Source organism: Trachypithecus francoisi, unplaced genomic scaffold (assembly GCF_009764315.1).
Source record: "Trachypithecus francoisi isolate TF-2019V2 unplaced genomic scaffold, Tfra_2.0 Lachesis_group8, whole genome shotgun sequence".
In the NCBI taxonomy this organism is placed as follows: Eukaryota; Metazoa; Chordata; class Mammalia; order Primates; family Cercopithecidae; genus Trachypithecus; species Trachypithecus francoisi.
This window is the reverse complement of record NW_022681473.1, coordinates 92,812,185-92,828,949: the sequence shown is the minus strand read 5'-3', so window position 1 is coordinate 92,828,949 and position 16,765 is coordinate 92,812,185. Positions and strand designations below refer to the sequence as shown.

The 16,765-nt window shown below is 40.5% G+C and overlaps 1 protein-coding gene and 1 pseudogene across 2 annotated transcripts in view; both read left to right on the top strand.

Moving 5' to 3' along the window:
* The first annotated feature begins 1,709 nt into the window (after positions 1-1,709).
* LOC117080139 lies at positions 1,710-2,504 on the top strand (annotated as a pseudogene). The gene has a single exon (XR_004435733.1). The product of XR_004435733.1 is annotated as a phospholipid hydroperoxide glutathione peroxidase-like (transcript).
* A 9,893-nt stretch (positions 2,505-12,397) lies between these two features.
* MMP20 (matrix metallopeptidase 20) overlaps positions 12,398-16,765 on the top strand; it is a 48,540-nt gene continuing 44,172 nt past the window's right edge. Inside the window, exon 1 of the mRNA XM_033204752.1 lies at positions 12,398-12,832. Within this exon, the coding sequence (XP_033060643.1) occupies positions 12,707-12,832 (126 nt within the window). The 5' untranslated portion in view covers positions 12,398-12,706. The remainder of the gene's footprint in view (positions 12,833-16,765) is intronic.

Sequence of the window (16,765 nt, the reverse complement as noted above, 5' to 3'; positions counted from 1 at the left end):
TACAAAACTAGACTCCGCAGGACTTAGTAAACCATTTAGAAATTGAGTTGTTACTCCTTATCATATATATAAAATATCATATATATTTAAAATCATATTAAAAATATTTTAAAATAACAGTTATTTTTAAATAACACGGTTATTATTAGGTGGTAATGTTATAGGTGATTTTTAATTTCCTTACTTTTAAAAATCTGTTTTCTTATAAATTATTAACAGACACCTTGTACAAATTTTGTAATAACAAAAATTAATTACTAAAAATAAATAAAGACAGCACAGTACCATTTGGCACAGCCAGCCAGATTTTGATTTCTAGATAGTGTTCTCCAATAAGAGGAAATAGAGCTCCTTGGAGAAATGGCTGATTTCAGGGATGGGCCAGGGTAAGTACAAGATGAACCCAAAATATCTTGTGATGCTAGAACACAATAAAGTGCCTGACAAAATGTTGGAGGCATGTTAAATGGAAACAGGGGCCTCCATCAACCAAGTTTGGATAGTCATTGGTCAAGTGTATCTGGCTATAGTTATCACATTAAGCATATTATAAATTAAAATTGAAAAATAATATTTAATAGTCCATTTTAAAATAATAATACATTATTTGTTCATGTCACATATTTTTGTAAAAAATAACTGTCTTTTCAAAAAAATTGGTTGTGAAGAGTGTCATTGTTTTACACTTCATAAACAAAATAATCATGCCAACAGATTATAATCTAGAGAATAAAATGAGAATCCTTGATTCTGTAACTGTTATAATGGAATGAATAAGTAAACCGGTGAGGGAGAAGAAAAAGCACTTCCTTACCACTGAATTCCAACAAAACAATACAGAAGGAACAAAGGAAATAGAAAATCACCTCTGTAAAAATTGTTTCAGGCAAGAACCAACAGCAGATGCTACTATCAGTGGACAGGAGTATCATGAATGACATACAGAATAGCTCTGTAAGTCTCATAGTGTCTTCTCACAAGGTGAAAACAACAGGTGAAAAAATCTGACCGACATCACGGGGACCAAGTTATAATTTAACATCACCAGTAATGAAAGAAATTGATATCATTTGTCTCCTGATGTGATGTACCAAGGGGATACAGCACAGGTTCTGTGGTATTCTTATAAAAAATGTATGATCTGAATTTAACCATGAGGAGGCATAAAAAATTCCAGCTCGAGGGCCCTCCTTTAAAATAACTGGCCAATACTTTTTTATTTTTTTGAGATGGAGTCTTGCTCTGCTGCCCAGGCTGGAGTGCAGTGATGTGATCTCGGCTCACTGCAACCTCTGCCTCCCGGGTTCAAGCGATTCTCCTGCCTCAGCCTTCTGAGTGGCTGGGATTACAGGTGCATACCACCACGCCCGGCTAATTTTTGTATTTTTAGTAGAGACCAGGTTTTGCCATGTTGGCCAGGCTGGGCCTGACCTCAGGTGATCCACCCGCCTCAGCTTCCCAAAGTGCTGGGATTACAGGCGTGTGCCACCGCGCCTGGCCTGGCCAATACTTTTTATTTATTTTTTGGATTTGTCAGTACTTTTTGAAAGTATCAAGATATCAAGAGTAGATATCAAGTATCAAGACAGATAAATAAAGAATGATAAAGAAAGAGGAAATGTTTCAAACTAAAGGAAAATAAAGGGGCATGATGACTAAATCCAATGTAAAATCCTGGATTGGATCCCAGATAAGAAAAAAAAGGCCGCCTGCTGAAGCCGGCGCTGCTCTGTGGGGCTGTGGCCGCGCCCGGCCTCGCCGGTACCATGTGCGCGTCCCGGGACGACTGGCGCTGTGCGCGCTCCATGCACGAGTTTTCCGCTAAGGACATCGACGGGCACATAGTTAACCTGGACAAGTACCGGGGGTTCGTGTGCATCGTCACCAACGTGGCCTCCCAGTGAGGCAAGACCGAAGTGAACTACACTCAGCTCGTCGACCTGCACGCCCGATACGCTGAGTGCGGTTTGCGGATCCTGGCCTTCCCATGTAACCAGTTCGGGAAGCAGGAGCCAGGGAGTAACGAAGAAATCAAGGAGTTCGCCGCGGGCTACAACGTCAAATTTGACATGTTCAGCAAGATCTGCGTGAACGGGGACGACGCCCACCCGCTGTGGAAGTGGATGAAGATCCAGCCCAAGGGCAAGGGCATCCTGGGAAATGCCATCAAGTGGAACTTCACCAAGTTCCTCATTGACAAGAACGGCTGCGTGGTGAAGCGGTACGGACCCATGGAGGAACCCCTGGTGATAGAGAAGGACCTGCCCCACTATTTCTAGCTCCACAAGTGTGTGGCCCGACCCGAGCCCCCTGCCCACGCCCTCGGAGCCTTCCACCGGCACCCATGACGGCCTGCCTGCAAACCAGCTCCTGGTGAGGCAGACCCGAAAATCCAGCGTGCACCCCGCCGGAGGAAGGTCCCGTGGCCCGCTGGGCTTGGCTCGGCGCCCCCACCCCTGGCTGCCTTGTGGGAATAAACAGACAAATTGGAAAAAAAAAAAAAATTAGAAAGACAATTGGGTCCCAGCACTTTGGGAGGCCGAGACGGGCGCATCACGAGGTCAGGAGATCGAGACCATCCTGGCTAACACGGTGAAACCCCGTCTCTACTAAAAAATACAAAAAAACTAGCCGGGCGAGGTGGCGGGCACCTGTAGTCCCAGCTACTCGGGAGGCTGAGGCAGGAGAATGGCGTAAACCCGGGAGGTGGAGCTTGCAGTGAGCTGAGATCCGGCCACTGCACTCCAGACCGGGCGACAGAGCGAGACTCCGTCTCAAAAAAAAAAAGAAGAAGAAGAAGAAGAAAGACAATTGGGTCCATGAATTAGATCAGCAGTTCTCACCATTTTGGTCCTGTGATCCTTTTGCCTTTCTAAAATATATTAAGAACCCCAAAGGCTCTTGTTTATGGCTGGCTATAGTTGTCACATTAAGCATATTGTAAATTAAAATTGACAATTAATATTTAACAGTTCATTTGAAAATAATAATATATTATTAATGTAACTATTTTGTAAAAAATAACTATATTTTCCAAAAAGAACAATTGTTGTGAAGAGTGGCACTGTTTTACACTTCTCAAAACCCATTGAATGTCTGGCTTTCTGGAAGGAAATTTGTTTCTCTGCCTGTGCACTCAATCCATTCACATGTCATATAGCCTCAGGAAAACCCATGAGGAAATGAAAGTGAAGAAGGAAAATCATATGTAGCATTATTAGGAGCAAAGTTTTGACCTGGTAGTTTCCCTGAAAGGTTTTTGAGAACTCCCAGGGGTTCCTGGACCACACTTTGAGAACCATTGCTTTAGATAATAGTATTGTGTCAAAGCTGGTTTCCTGATTTTGACAATGAGACTGAGATTATGTAAAATATTAACATTTGAAGAATCTGGGTGAAGAGTATAGGTTAATTCTTTGTATTATTTTTGTAACTTTTTCTTTTTTTTTGAAACGTAGCCTTGCTCTGTCGCCAGGCTGGAGTGCAGTGGCATGATCTTGACCCACTGCAACCTCCGCCTCTCAGGTTCAAACAATTCTCCTGCCTCAGCCTCCCGAGTGGTGGGACTGCAGGTGTGCCACCACACCCGGCTATTTTTGTATTTTTAGTAGAGATGGAGTTTCACTATGTTGGCTAGGATGGTCTCAATCTCTTTACCTGGTGATCTGCCTGCCTCGGCCTCTCAAAGTGCTAGGATTACAAACGTGAGCCACTGCGCCCGGCCAATTTTTGCAACTTTTTTGTAAGCCTGAAAGCATTTCAAAATGCAAAATTTAAAAATAAAGTAGTAAACATCAATTATGTAAAGTATTTCATATTTCAAAAGTTGAGGAAAAATACATAGAGGTAGAGGGAAGCTGGAATCAAGAATAAATTCCTGGTTTCTGGATAGACGTTGGCAGGGGTAATAGTCAAAGTATTTTTCAACCAGCATGGCATTGGTACTGACACAGCAAAAGCCCATGAGCAACCATGACAGTTCTACCAGTACACATCAGCTAAGGCTAGTGGCATTGCTAAAATGGAGAACGTAAGAGGAGAAATAAGCGGGGAAGATGGTGGGGGAACGGGCAGAAAAGGCATGTTGCAAAAGATGGCAAGTTTTATTCTGGACTGACCTCAATTTGAAGGTGAAATGCAAGTGACAGAAATCCCACTAGAATTCGTTCAGGTCAAGGGGAAATTTACTGGGAGGCTCACATCACTGCAGAAAATGAATGCTTACTGAGCTTCACTGAGGATGAAACTCTTTCAGTCTCCCTTTCTCTTTCTTTCTCTCATCTCTGCTTCATTCTCTTCTACTGCCACCTGGCATTCCACTGAGCAGGGAACACGACCACAAATGATTCAAGCACCTTGCTTCTCCATCCCCAGAAAGAGCCTAATCTCTAATCCCAAATTCAGTAATACTAGGAAACCAGGCTAATGAATCCAGTTGGGTCACTGATTGGCCCATTCTTGGACCAATGCAAGGTGGCCAGGAAAATGAGGAACTATGATTGGCCCAGCACAGGTCAGGGGCCTTTCTTACCTGGAGCATTTCCCTCTCTTTCAGAGAGACAGAGCCAATAAGAAGTTTCATTCAAATTACATGTTTGAAAGGATAGCTTCCCATTGGACCAGTGTGGCTACTCTAAGCAGACAGTACAGTAGGTGGCCACTTCACAGTCCCTGTGGGGAGAGATTCAAGTGGAGATTGCAGGAAACCCTTGAATATATCTTAAAACAAAAATCTGAGCTGACAATAAAAATTAAGGTTTCATCAGCACATATGTGATCTTTATATTCTCATTAAACGGCAACTCTCTAGTCTCCCCCACCCCAACCCAACCCTTGGCAACCACCATTCTGTTCTGTTTCTACGAGTTTAACCATTTTATTTATTTATTAGTTTATTATTATTATTATTATTATTATTATTTGAGATGGAGTCTCGCTCTGTCGCTCAGGCTGGAGTGCAGTGGCATGATCTCGGCTCACTGCAAGCTCCGCCTCCCGGCTTTCAGCAATTCTCCTGCCTCAGCCCCCCAAGTGGCTGGAACTATAGGTGCGCGCCACCACGCCCGGCTAACTTTTTTGCATTTTTAGTAGAGACAGGGTTTCATCATGTTGGCGAGGCCAGTCTCAAACTCCTGACCTCAAGTGACCCTCCCGCCTTGGCCTCCCACAGTGCTGTGATTACAGGCGTGAGCCACCATGCCTGGCCGAGTTTAACTATTTTAAGTATTTCATGTATTAATAAGTGGAATCATGCAGTATTTGTTCTGTGACTGCTTTATATCACTTAGCATAATGTCCTCCAGAGCATATATCTCTGCCTCTGTGAGATTAACCTTTTTTAGCTCCGACTTATGGAGTGAGAACAGATAATATTTGCCTTTCTGTGCCTGGTTCATTTCACTTAAGGTAATGACCTCCAGTGCCATCCACGTTGTGGCAAATGACAGGATTTCATTCTTTTCTATACTCGAATAGTATTCCATAGTGTATACATGCCACATTTCTTCATCCATTCAACTATTGATGGACATGTTGGTTGATTCCATATCTTACCTATTGTGAATAGTCACAATACACATGGACATGAAGACACCCCTTTAACATATGAGTTTCCTTTCTTTTGGATATTTACCCAGCAGTGGGATTGCTGGATCATATGGCAGATCTATTTTTAGTTTTTTGAGAAACATTCATACTGTTTTCCATAGTGGCCATACCAAATTACATTCCCACCAACAGTGTATTGGCTTGTCTATTTCTCTGCATCCTCACGAGCATCTGTTATTTTTTGTCTTTCTGATAACAGCCATTTTTACTGGGGTAAGATGATATCTCATTGTGGTTTTGGTTTGCACTTCCCTGCTGACCAAATGCGTATTTTCTAAAGCCTTCACTCTTTCTACATGTATTTATTAGTTACCTTTTTACCATGAGGAAGCACTTTCTCTTCTCCCCATTATTTCTTGTTTATATCAGTACAGACTCATGAGTTATTTCATTCAATGGACCACAACCCATTACTATCATTACAGATTTTGATGCTCAAAGTATCTTAGATTAGGCCAGAGGGGGCTCCAAATAACTGGATAGTGTCCTTTAAACATTGCTTCGTCATTCTACTACCTGGCACCACAATATGCTGCAGGTTTGTCTTAGTTTATTTGGGTCACTATAACAAAATACCATAAAGTAGGTGGCCTATAAACAACAAAAATTTATTTCTCACAGTTCTGGAGTCTGCAACACCCAAGATCAAGGGAGCTTTCCCTGATACATAGATGGTGCCTTTTTGCTGTGTCCTTGCTTGCTGGAGGGGGCAAGGCAGCTCCCTGGAGCCTCTTTAATAAGGACACTTACTCCAATCATGAGGGCTGCAACCTCATAGCCTAATCACACCCCAGAGGCCCCACCTACTAGTGCTATCACCTTGGTAGCGAGAATTTCAACATATGAATTTGGGGGAGGACACAAACATTCAGATGATAGCACTGAGGATATGGTAGATCTTTCAAGATAGTTAAATTGATTTTACCTGTAGACAACACTCTAGGAAAAAATGGAGATGTTCAAAAGAAGCTGCCAGGCAAACTATCAGTTTCCAGAATTGCTGATTTGTATGCTGAAATAAGTCTATAATTTAGCAAATTGACTCACTAAAATGGGCAAGTGGAATGTGCTCTAATGGGACTTTTGACATTCCGCCCTCTACACAGGCAGCTGTAAACACATTTACTATCCAATCTCAAAAGCTCACATTGGTGATCATTGCAATACAGGCCAGAGATTTTACAAGAATAAACAAAATGCTATTTATACTGACAGCTCGTCTCTCACAGTTCATGATCTAAGATAAACGTAACAGTAAGCCCTCTGACTGGACCTCCTATTACCCTCCCCTTGGTGCCCCCGGCAGCCTCCATCCTCACTCCCCTCCGATCCATCCCGCATGCTCTTTTCAGAGCAATCTTTCTGTAAATGCAAACCTCATCATGTCATTGCTGGGGAAGAAACTCTCCAGTGGTTTCCCATCACAAACCATTAATGTCTAGATGCCTTAGCCTGGCACACAAGACGCCTGTGACGTTACCCAGCACACTCCTCTCCAGGCCCTTTAAATAAAACCCCACAAGCCCTCCAAGCCTTTGCTGCACTGTGGCTGCTCCGGATTTGTTCCATGCCATTCTGCCCATCTACTGCCTTCTCTGTTTTGCCAACCATATTCCAGCTCTGCACCCTGGAGCCTCATGTCAGTCCTGCCCTTTGGATCTGCAGCTTGAGCTGGAAATTGCTCTCTGGCTTTCCCTTTGACCAAGGTTCACCCAGCAAATGACTCCTGGCCTCTGTTTTTCTGTGTCAGTACTTGGAACTGTGGGTGAGAGGCGTCCTCCAACAGACCGGTCTCTGCCTTTCTTTTCCGCCCACCTCCTGTTGGCTGCCCCCAAACTGCCTTGTACGTAGAAATATCTTCAGTTTCTTAAGAACAGATGCTTTTCTTTAACCTCTTCTTTAACATCTCCTCATTGCCTCCTCTGCTTGAAATTTCCCCCTCCCCACTACCTGTCACTCTCCTTCCTTCTCACCTCACCCTTCTTGCAGGTGAGTTCTAACTCCATTGGCAATCAGCCCTCAACTAAAGCCTCGTCCCCATGGAAAGTCCACCCTGGCCCCTACTTTCTTCCATTTTACTCTCATTCTCAACTGCTCAGGCAGAGATGGCTTTCCCTCTTCTGCCCTCATTTGGACCTTTAAGTATCTTTCTTTTGTTACTAATTACACTGTAAGATATTTTGAGTTTATATCTGAGCCTCTCCCTGGAGATTCTAAGACTCTGGTTAAGGACAGGTATTATTTGCCTTTTGTACCTCCGGGACTAAGCCTAGTGCCAGCATATAGAATAAATACAAGAGTTCTAGACTGAGTAAATAGAAAGAAGACTCACAACCGAACAAATGAATGAGTTAAATATGCCACTGGGTTCATTATATATGTCTTCTGTTTACTCAAATAAAAATATAAAGGGTACATTGACACAGTCTTTCACAATTTCACTTACTGTTTTGAAAAAATGCATGGTAGCATTAAAGGAAATTGTATAAGAATTATAGGTGTAAGGCCCTAACACCCTCACACTACTGTTTTCTCTACCCCAGGTTTCCCTTTTTTTTTTTTTTTTTTCCCTATATACTTCTCTTTAGCAGATATAGAATCAAATGTTGTGTAATTTTTATTTGCCTTTTTGGTTAAAATTGTCCTTTTAATATTTTACACATTGCTAAATCCTTTATAGCTCTTTAGAAGGATTCTACCAATTTGTAATGTAAAGACATATTTTTTGTCACTAAGATTCAGTCGATCTTTATCTAAGATTTTACTCCAAGTTCAATTTTATTGCAGCAGTAAGTTTTGAACTCCCAGAGTGTTAAAACAGTGTCTGATATCTCTGTATTCCTGGTGCCTAACAAATAATTGATATTTAATAAATATTTATTGAAAATATGAAGATATTTTACTTATTGTATATATAAAAATTATATCAATAAGTATTCATAAATTATATATGTTTGTGTGTGTATATATATATGAATAAAATTTGGCAGAGCAATCTAATCTAAGTTCTGTGCACATAGCCCAAGCCTGAGCAGACAGGCAGAACCCCACTGAACCCAATCTTTTCTAAAAGCATGATGCTCTACCCTGTACTCAAAGACTGCTGAAGGCAACCTCACCACCTTTAATAGCTCATTTTAATGCTAATGATTGCCAAATCAGAAGGCTGTTTGCTTCTTCCTCTCTAACCAAAATTACCTACAGTACAAAGTAAATGTTTTTTTTTTTTTATTTTCTTCCCTTCTCTTCCCTTTTCTCTTTCTTTTTCTGTTCTTGGTGAAAATAAACCAGTTGGCTTCTGGATATAAGCTTGCCAAGGTCCTCTCTGAGCTTCTCATTCTCACAAATAAGGTAAGATCATTCACTCATTTTTTATATGAGATTCTAGGGGTAGTCTTTGGTTTTAAATACACTTGTTTCTTTCCTCTACTTTTATTCCATCTGATTCTAGAAAATGTGTGCTGTAGAAATTCAGAATATGGTTCATGTTATTCTGTATTCTAATAATAAATTTCTAAACTTAAAAAAAATTACAAAATAGAATATGATGTGATATACAAGTTATATAGATACACATTTTTTAGAGTCAGCCATTCAAAGTGGCATATATTTACTGGAGTCATTTGAAAGGAGGGCCATGGTAAGGCTGGATATAGAATAAAAGGTAACTGGTGACTGATCACTCAGAATCCTGCCTCAATGAGAAGCATCTCTTATTCTGAAAAATTTACCAGGTTGTAACTGAATTCTTTGGAAATCCAGAAATTTAATCATTTATGAAAGTTAAATTCACTAAAGACGGAAAAACAGAAACCAGAGTAACAAAGGAGTCATTTGCAATAAGAAACATCATCACCAGCCAGGGAGTTTGCACAGTCTAGCTGGCCCAACTTCTGCTCAGACCAGACACACGGAAGTGCCAGAGAGCTGCCGGGCAGCTAAAATAAGCCTAGGGATCTCCCCGACAGCCAACTTGAAATACCATGTTCCCAAGGCACTGCTCCACAAAGGCACCAATGTATACTTCCTGTAAAGAATACAGGCTTCGATGTCTAACAGAACTGGGTGAAAATCTTGGAGCCACCACCTTAATATCTATGTGAAATTAACGAATCATTTATCCTCCATGAGCCCATTTCTTCACTTGAAAAACAGCGCATCATAAAGTTGTGTGAAAAACGTACATAAGGTACTTGGCTACGTGTCTGGCATAGAATGTGAGTTTAATAAATGTTCTAGTTTCTTAGAGTGATGCTATACACCTTTATTTGATTCATTATATGGGTTGATTTAAAATTTATCCCTCTAAGGACGTTCTTGTTTTTCTTCTTTCTATCTTTAATCATTCAATTAATCACTCATTCATACATTTGTTTGTTCAACAACTGTTTATTTTATGCTAGGTACTGTTCTCTGCACTAGAGATGCTGCTGTGAACAGAATATATAGAGTTCTTACCCTTATGGGACTTACATTCTACTGGTGAAAGACAATAAGCACATAACAACATATAGTATGTCAACATATACATTTAATGGTGTAATGATTTATTTTTCCCCTGTTATTTAATCAGTGGTATTTTCCCTTTCATATTTCTCTGATAGGATCTCTCATTTCATTTTCTTTTAGTCATTGACTTGCTTTGATATGATTTTTTAGACTTCAGTGATTTGGGTTTTAATTTAGATACAAGAATGATAGAAAAAAAGCAGACCTTTGCTCCTCTGTGAAGAAAGAAAAATCAGGAAAGGAAAATCATAGTGAGGAACTACCAGACATTTACTTTGTTATCCTCTCTCTGGAAAAGTCAAAGATATTGCCTAGGGCTGACTCTGAGGTGAAATTTAGTCACATTAATATATAAATGACTTATAAGAACATAAATTTCTATTCCTTTTTAAAAGTTTTGCACTTGATAATTAAAATGTTGCACTTAGGAATATCGGGATTGATTGCATTTATGTGTTAGAAAAGTGGATACTGGAACCTTCTAGAAGTATCTAGATCACACCCTATAGGCAGTTATTAAACTTCCATGTGCTTCCAAAAATGGAACTTAGATTACTCTATAGAGTCCTAGAGGTGAGAATATTTTCTATTGGCCCCAGAATTTCTTACTATCATTCCTTTCACTCCAATGTTCACTTCCATGTCTGTTTTTGCATTGGGGCCCTCATAATGAATTGGAACAGTGTTTAAAGGAGAAAAAAAGGGAAGAGGATGACCAGTTGAAGGGAATTTTCAAGGATTCTCTTTGTTCTTCAATTTTGGCAGCTGCTGAAGATAGGGCTCTAGAAGACAGGAGAACATATAAACGCAAATTTTGAAAACTTATTGCAATATCTATTCCATTCTTGAAACCAAAAAGCGACAATTAGTATATGTTTGTACATTGATTCATTCTTTTTTTAACAAACTTGATTGACATTTTTTAGAATACAATCTTCAAAGAGCTTACAATTTAGTTAGTTGGATTAATCTAATCTGTGGTTTTCTTTTTTCTTCTTCTGAAACACATGTTTTGTGTATCTCACAGTACATGTCAGAAATTCTGTTTGCATGTGTGTATTAGTCCATTCTCACACTGCTATAAAGAAATACCTGAGACTGGGTAATTTATCAAGGAAAGAGGCTTTGTTGACTCACAGTTCCACATGGCTGGGGAGGTCTCAGGAAGCTTACAATTGTGGCGGAAGGCAAAGGGGAAGCAGGCACCTTCTTCACAAGGCAGCAGGACACAGAAGGCAAAGAAAGAACTTTCACCTATAAAACCATCATATGTTGTGAGAACTCACTTATCATGAGAACAGCATGGGGAACCACCCTCATTATCCAATCACCTCCCTCCTCACATGGGGACTACATTTAGAGATGAGATTTGGTTAGGGACACAGAGCCGAACCATATCAATGTGTGACAAACTCCTGTTGAGTACCTGAGGTTGTACACTAGATACCATACATTGGCTATAACTCCATCACTTTCTCTTCCATGCAAGAAAGTATATCAAAACGCAACAGAGTGAGAAAGACTGTAGGAATTCACTACATTCACTATAGGAATAACTTTGAATCTAGTCTAAAATCAAAATTAGGATTTGAATCCACATCTAAGGGATGCCAAGTGGTGCTAGCAGATGTCATGCTATATGTGTTACTCCATAACATTGAAAAGTTTATACATAGTAGTAGTATTGTCAGTCTTTTGTAGATTTTTAAAAAGCTGATGTTCGCAGAGATTAAATGACATGCCTAACATCACACAGCTAGGAAATATCTTTTTAAAAATTTAATTTTGCTTTGTCTGACTCTAAGTGCTTTTCCCACCATATGACACCATTTCACCATATCATCTCTGGATCAAAATCCATCTTAATCAGACCAGAAAAAAACAATATGACTCCAATTAACCAGAGTGTGCATAGATTGGGGACTTCTAGTTAATGTTTTGGTTAACTAAGACATAACTCTTGTCTTAATTTATTCAAAGGCTTTCTAACAGTTATCGGTTTGCTTTCCACCCTACATCAGCACAGTATAATGTTATCTTGCCTTGATGATTCAGGATCTTATGTGTCTCAGAGCCATCATTATGAACAGCAGTTGCTACTGAAAAATTTTGAAGTGAATGCAGAAGATAGAGGCGATTGGGTTGAATGCATGGGGAGTTTGGGATTACTTGGAGGACAAATTCAATTATACTGTAATCATCTATCTTTTTTGTAATCAGAATGGAAAAAGGCCCCCAAATTAAGACTAATCAAATGTTTCAGCTGAGTTGGGTTCAAATCAATCAAGTTTACTTCAATTTGTGTAACTAGCTGACAAACTTCATTAAAAGTGACTGTTCTTCTTTTGCCACTTGGCAAATAACAACAACAACAAAAAAAATGAAGCTTTCCCTGATTCCTGTGTACAGTTGTGTTACCCCATCATCAGGGAGAGAAATGAGCTGTATAATTACTGTTTGAGACATGAATCATCCTTGCTCAGAGAGTCCAGACCTGTTTGACTCTATAAAAGGAGCTCAAGGTCGAAGTGCAAACGTGCACTGTCTGCCATCCCCCAGACTGATATAATTACCAAGCTACTGTGAGGGGATGAAGGTGCTCCCTGCATCTGGCCTTGCTGTCCTCCTCATCATGGCTTTGAAGTTTTCCACTGCAGCCCCCTCCCTAGTTGCAGCCTCCCCCAGGACCTGGAAGAACAACTACCGCCTCGCACAGGTTTGTGAATTTTTGCCCAATTCCTTCTCGTTCCTTTGCCCTAGAAAACCTAAAAGGGCATAGTGAGAAAATAAGAAAAAAATTATATTGTTCTTTTAAAATCATTTTATGTGAGTCCATTGAAGTATGATCGATGCTACCTTCTGTCCATCTAGATTGGTGTCTGGTGCATATTAGGTGTACCATGTTGCATGACTGAATAAATACATGAATATATATCTACCTAGCTATCTTGCCTCATAAAAAATTCCAGGTGGCTTGTGAAAACCATACAATATAAAAGGACCAAACAAGTACTTCCCAGGAATGATGTAGGATGGAAAACAGAAGCAGAAAAATAAAAACCGAGGCATAATCCGCACGCTAGAGGCAGGTTGTGAATTTAGTGCTAAGCTTTAGCAGTCACAGCGAAGAGATTTCCTGTGTTTACACTTTTTAAAAGGCTCTTATATTCAAGGTAACCCTGATCAAAATTTAAAGTGGACTAAGTTCTTCCTGGGTGCCAACCCACTTCTCATTTGAGGGCCTTTTCTCCCTAAAGCATATTCCCCAACGAAGTAAAAGTTTCTGTACAAAGTACATAACAAAGTTTATGTAGTAAGTACAAAGTACAAAGTTTATGTACTTAAACTTTGTGTATTTTCCTCTTTTAACATCTCTCCTATATGACTGCTGGAAAGGGTCTGATAGAAATTATTCATATTAGAATTTTTTGCAAAGACTACTTGATTCAAAATGATTCAATATATATATATTATATATATGCTTCCAAGCGTTTTTTGTTTTTAAAAGAAGGGTGGCATCCTTAACCTAGAGAAATGGATGTCTAAGGATGGAATTTCCAACATTAGTGAAAGATATGTAGAGGAAATGTTTTTGCACACAGGCCTATTCAAGAGTCTGCCAGCATTATAGCACACCTGTGATCACCAGCTCTGCCTCAGGGCTGCTTTCTTGCCTGCCAGGCTGCACCTGTGTACCGCTTGGCTGTCTGCATCATAGAGCTGATTTGCACCCATGTGCAATGGCATGTCCCTACCAATTGTTTCTGCCACTCATCCTTATTAACTGGTCAGTTCCCCAGCCGTACCAGTCATTAAACACTTAAATATCAGCTCCACAGATGAACAGCACAGCTGATGCCCAGCACAGCCATGTTGAATTGAACTTCCTTTGACTTTAGCTCACTTTCAGATGAACTAATTTCAAAGTAACTCAGGATACCGGGATCTTTATTCAATTGTATTTTGTCCATGCCACCTAGTTTTAGGTGCCTTCTTCCCAAATGTAATTTTCCCTACCCTGCCTCATGCCACTGTGATTCTGAAACTAAAGAGGTTTTGTGACCTCGTGAAGGAGAGCCATGCTGAGGCCAGAATGGATCTGAGGTATTGGGAGACCCTCCTTCTAATCCACAGTTCAGGGAAACTACAGTTGGCCCTGCCCCTTAGTTTACAGATTGTCTACGATTGCTTTTGTGCCACAATGGCAGAGGTTAGCGTAGAAGCAAAGAATATTAATTATTGTCCTTTGCAGAAAAAAATAGCCACCCCTGACTAGTCTATGAAGGAATAAGGCTAGATCAGCCAGGGACCAGTTTCATGGAAGGCAGTTTTACATGGACATGGGAAGCAGGAGGCTGGGGGGTGATGTTTTGGGGATGAAACTGTTCCACCTCAGATCATCAGGCTTAAGATTCTCAAAAGGAGCGTGCAACCTAGATCCCTCACATGCACATTTCACAATAGGGTTCCTGCTCCTATGCGAGTCTAATGCCTGTGCTGATCTGATAGGAGGCAGAGCTCAGGCAGTAATGCTGGCCCGCCACTCACCTCCTGCTGTGGGGCCGGCTTCCTAACAGGCCACAGACTGGTTCCTGCGTGCAGCCCTGGAGCTGGGGATCCCTGGGCTAGACACTCTTGGGTGGAGCCATTCTTGCTGTTCTAGCTGGTCAGGAGTCAGCTGGGCATCTTTAGAAACAATGGCATGGCCTGGGAATGTTGGGGACATTTAGTGATTCCTTACTTCTTCCTCTCCAAAATAAATCAGCCCTTCTCTGTCTCCCTTATGACATACTCTCAGAAAGATCTTAGACCAAGGAGCAGGGAAACGTCCACATCTCCTCACCTGGCACACAGCACCTTCCGCCTGCAATGGCCCTGGCCCTCAGCTCTGGGCAGGGACACTCATCACTCCGTAGGAGTCTGGAATGATCTGGCCGAACCTCTAATGAGGATCACAGTGACAAGAAAGAATTATTTAATAACATCCTACCTTATAATTTATAGAAACGTTATATAACAACCTCATCAGCCTCATAAAATCACAAACAAAAGCAGTAAAATAGGCAGCAAAAGTTCATGTATTGAATGCTTCCAGTGCGGTATGTGCTGGAGAAACATGAGGCAATCAAACAAATGAAGCCCCTGTTCTTATGCTGCTTCCAGGAGGACGAGGGAGCTGGTGGGAAGGTGCTCCAAGAAGATAAACAAGTCAGCCAATGAGTGCATAAGATTATTTCACAAAGTGATCGGTTGAGATTGGAAAGCAGTTAATCAGGATGACAGAGAGTTACTGACTGGGGAAGTGGTCTGGGGAGGGAGTATTTTTAAATGAAGTAATCCAGGAAGGCTGCTCAGAGGAAATGACCTTTCAGATGAACCTGAGCGGCATGAAAGAACCAGCCACATGAAGACCTGGAGATGGGGCAATCCAGGCAGAGGAAACAGCAGCTGCTTGAAATGCGATCATCAGGCCCATGTGACTAGAGCTGAGAGGTCAGGGAAGAGGGTCCCAAGGACAGGCGAGACCAGCGGGTCCTCTGGTGCCTGGTGGCCTGGGTCACGCTAAGCAGAGAGAATGCTTAGAGATGCTCTCTTCTTGCTAAGTGATCTGTTAGGTCACTCGCTAAGAAAGAACAAATGGTTCCTGGAAACACCAAAGAGGCCATGTTTCCAAACACCATACACCTCTCCCTCCCGCCAAAAAATCTACTGCACTTGAGAAGATAAACAGCTTCTTGATTTATTTAATGTCACTTGTGTCCTTTAAATTCTGATTTGCTAATTTGCATAAGTGCTTTGCAAATGATGAGATGACAAAATGCTTACCTATTCTCATAATCCAGGATTTTATTCTAGGTTTGTTTGTTTAAAAAAAAAAAAAATAGTATCAATATGACATTTAAAACCTATTTTTTAAAATATGTTTAAAAATAACAAAAATTTAAATTACCCCATTATTATGAACTCATAACTAAAGAAAATGAAAATACACACTGTTAATTCAGGCGTTTTTACTACTATTTTATTTTCTATGATAAAGACTTTTTAAAATTGTTATTGTCTTCAAAATGTGGTTTTTACTTTTCCATTATGTAATAAGAAAATTTTGATTTTATACTATTTTTCATAACATCACTTTAAACACTCAGAAATAGTCCAGAATATAAGTTATAATTTATTTGACCATTTCCTTTATTTGACAAATAGATTCCTTCCATATGAATAAAGCTTCTATAAGCATCTTTGTACATCAAGCTAATTTAAACAATTATTTTTTCAGGATAGGTTTCCAGATATGGACTTAATGAGTAAAAGGTCATTTTAAAGTATTCTGACACATTTAAAAGCATTCACATTGAGGACCTCATCGGATCCTCACACTCGTGTAGCCAGTAGGGCAGAAACCACTCTATAGATGAGAAAGCTGAAACCACAAGAAATTAGAATTGCCCAAGCATGTTAGTGACACAGCCTGGACTAGAACCTAGGATTTTTCAGACAGCTTTAAAAGTTCTCACACGTCTATTTGTGTGACTGTAAGGAACATGGCTGTGCTGCAGCCAAGCAGGTATAGGCCGAGGTAAACATCCTGTGTGACTCGGTGAGTTTAGGGTGCAGGTGTATATCTCCACTTGTTATCACAGCCGTG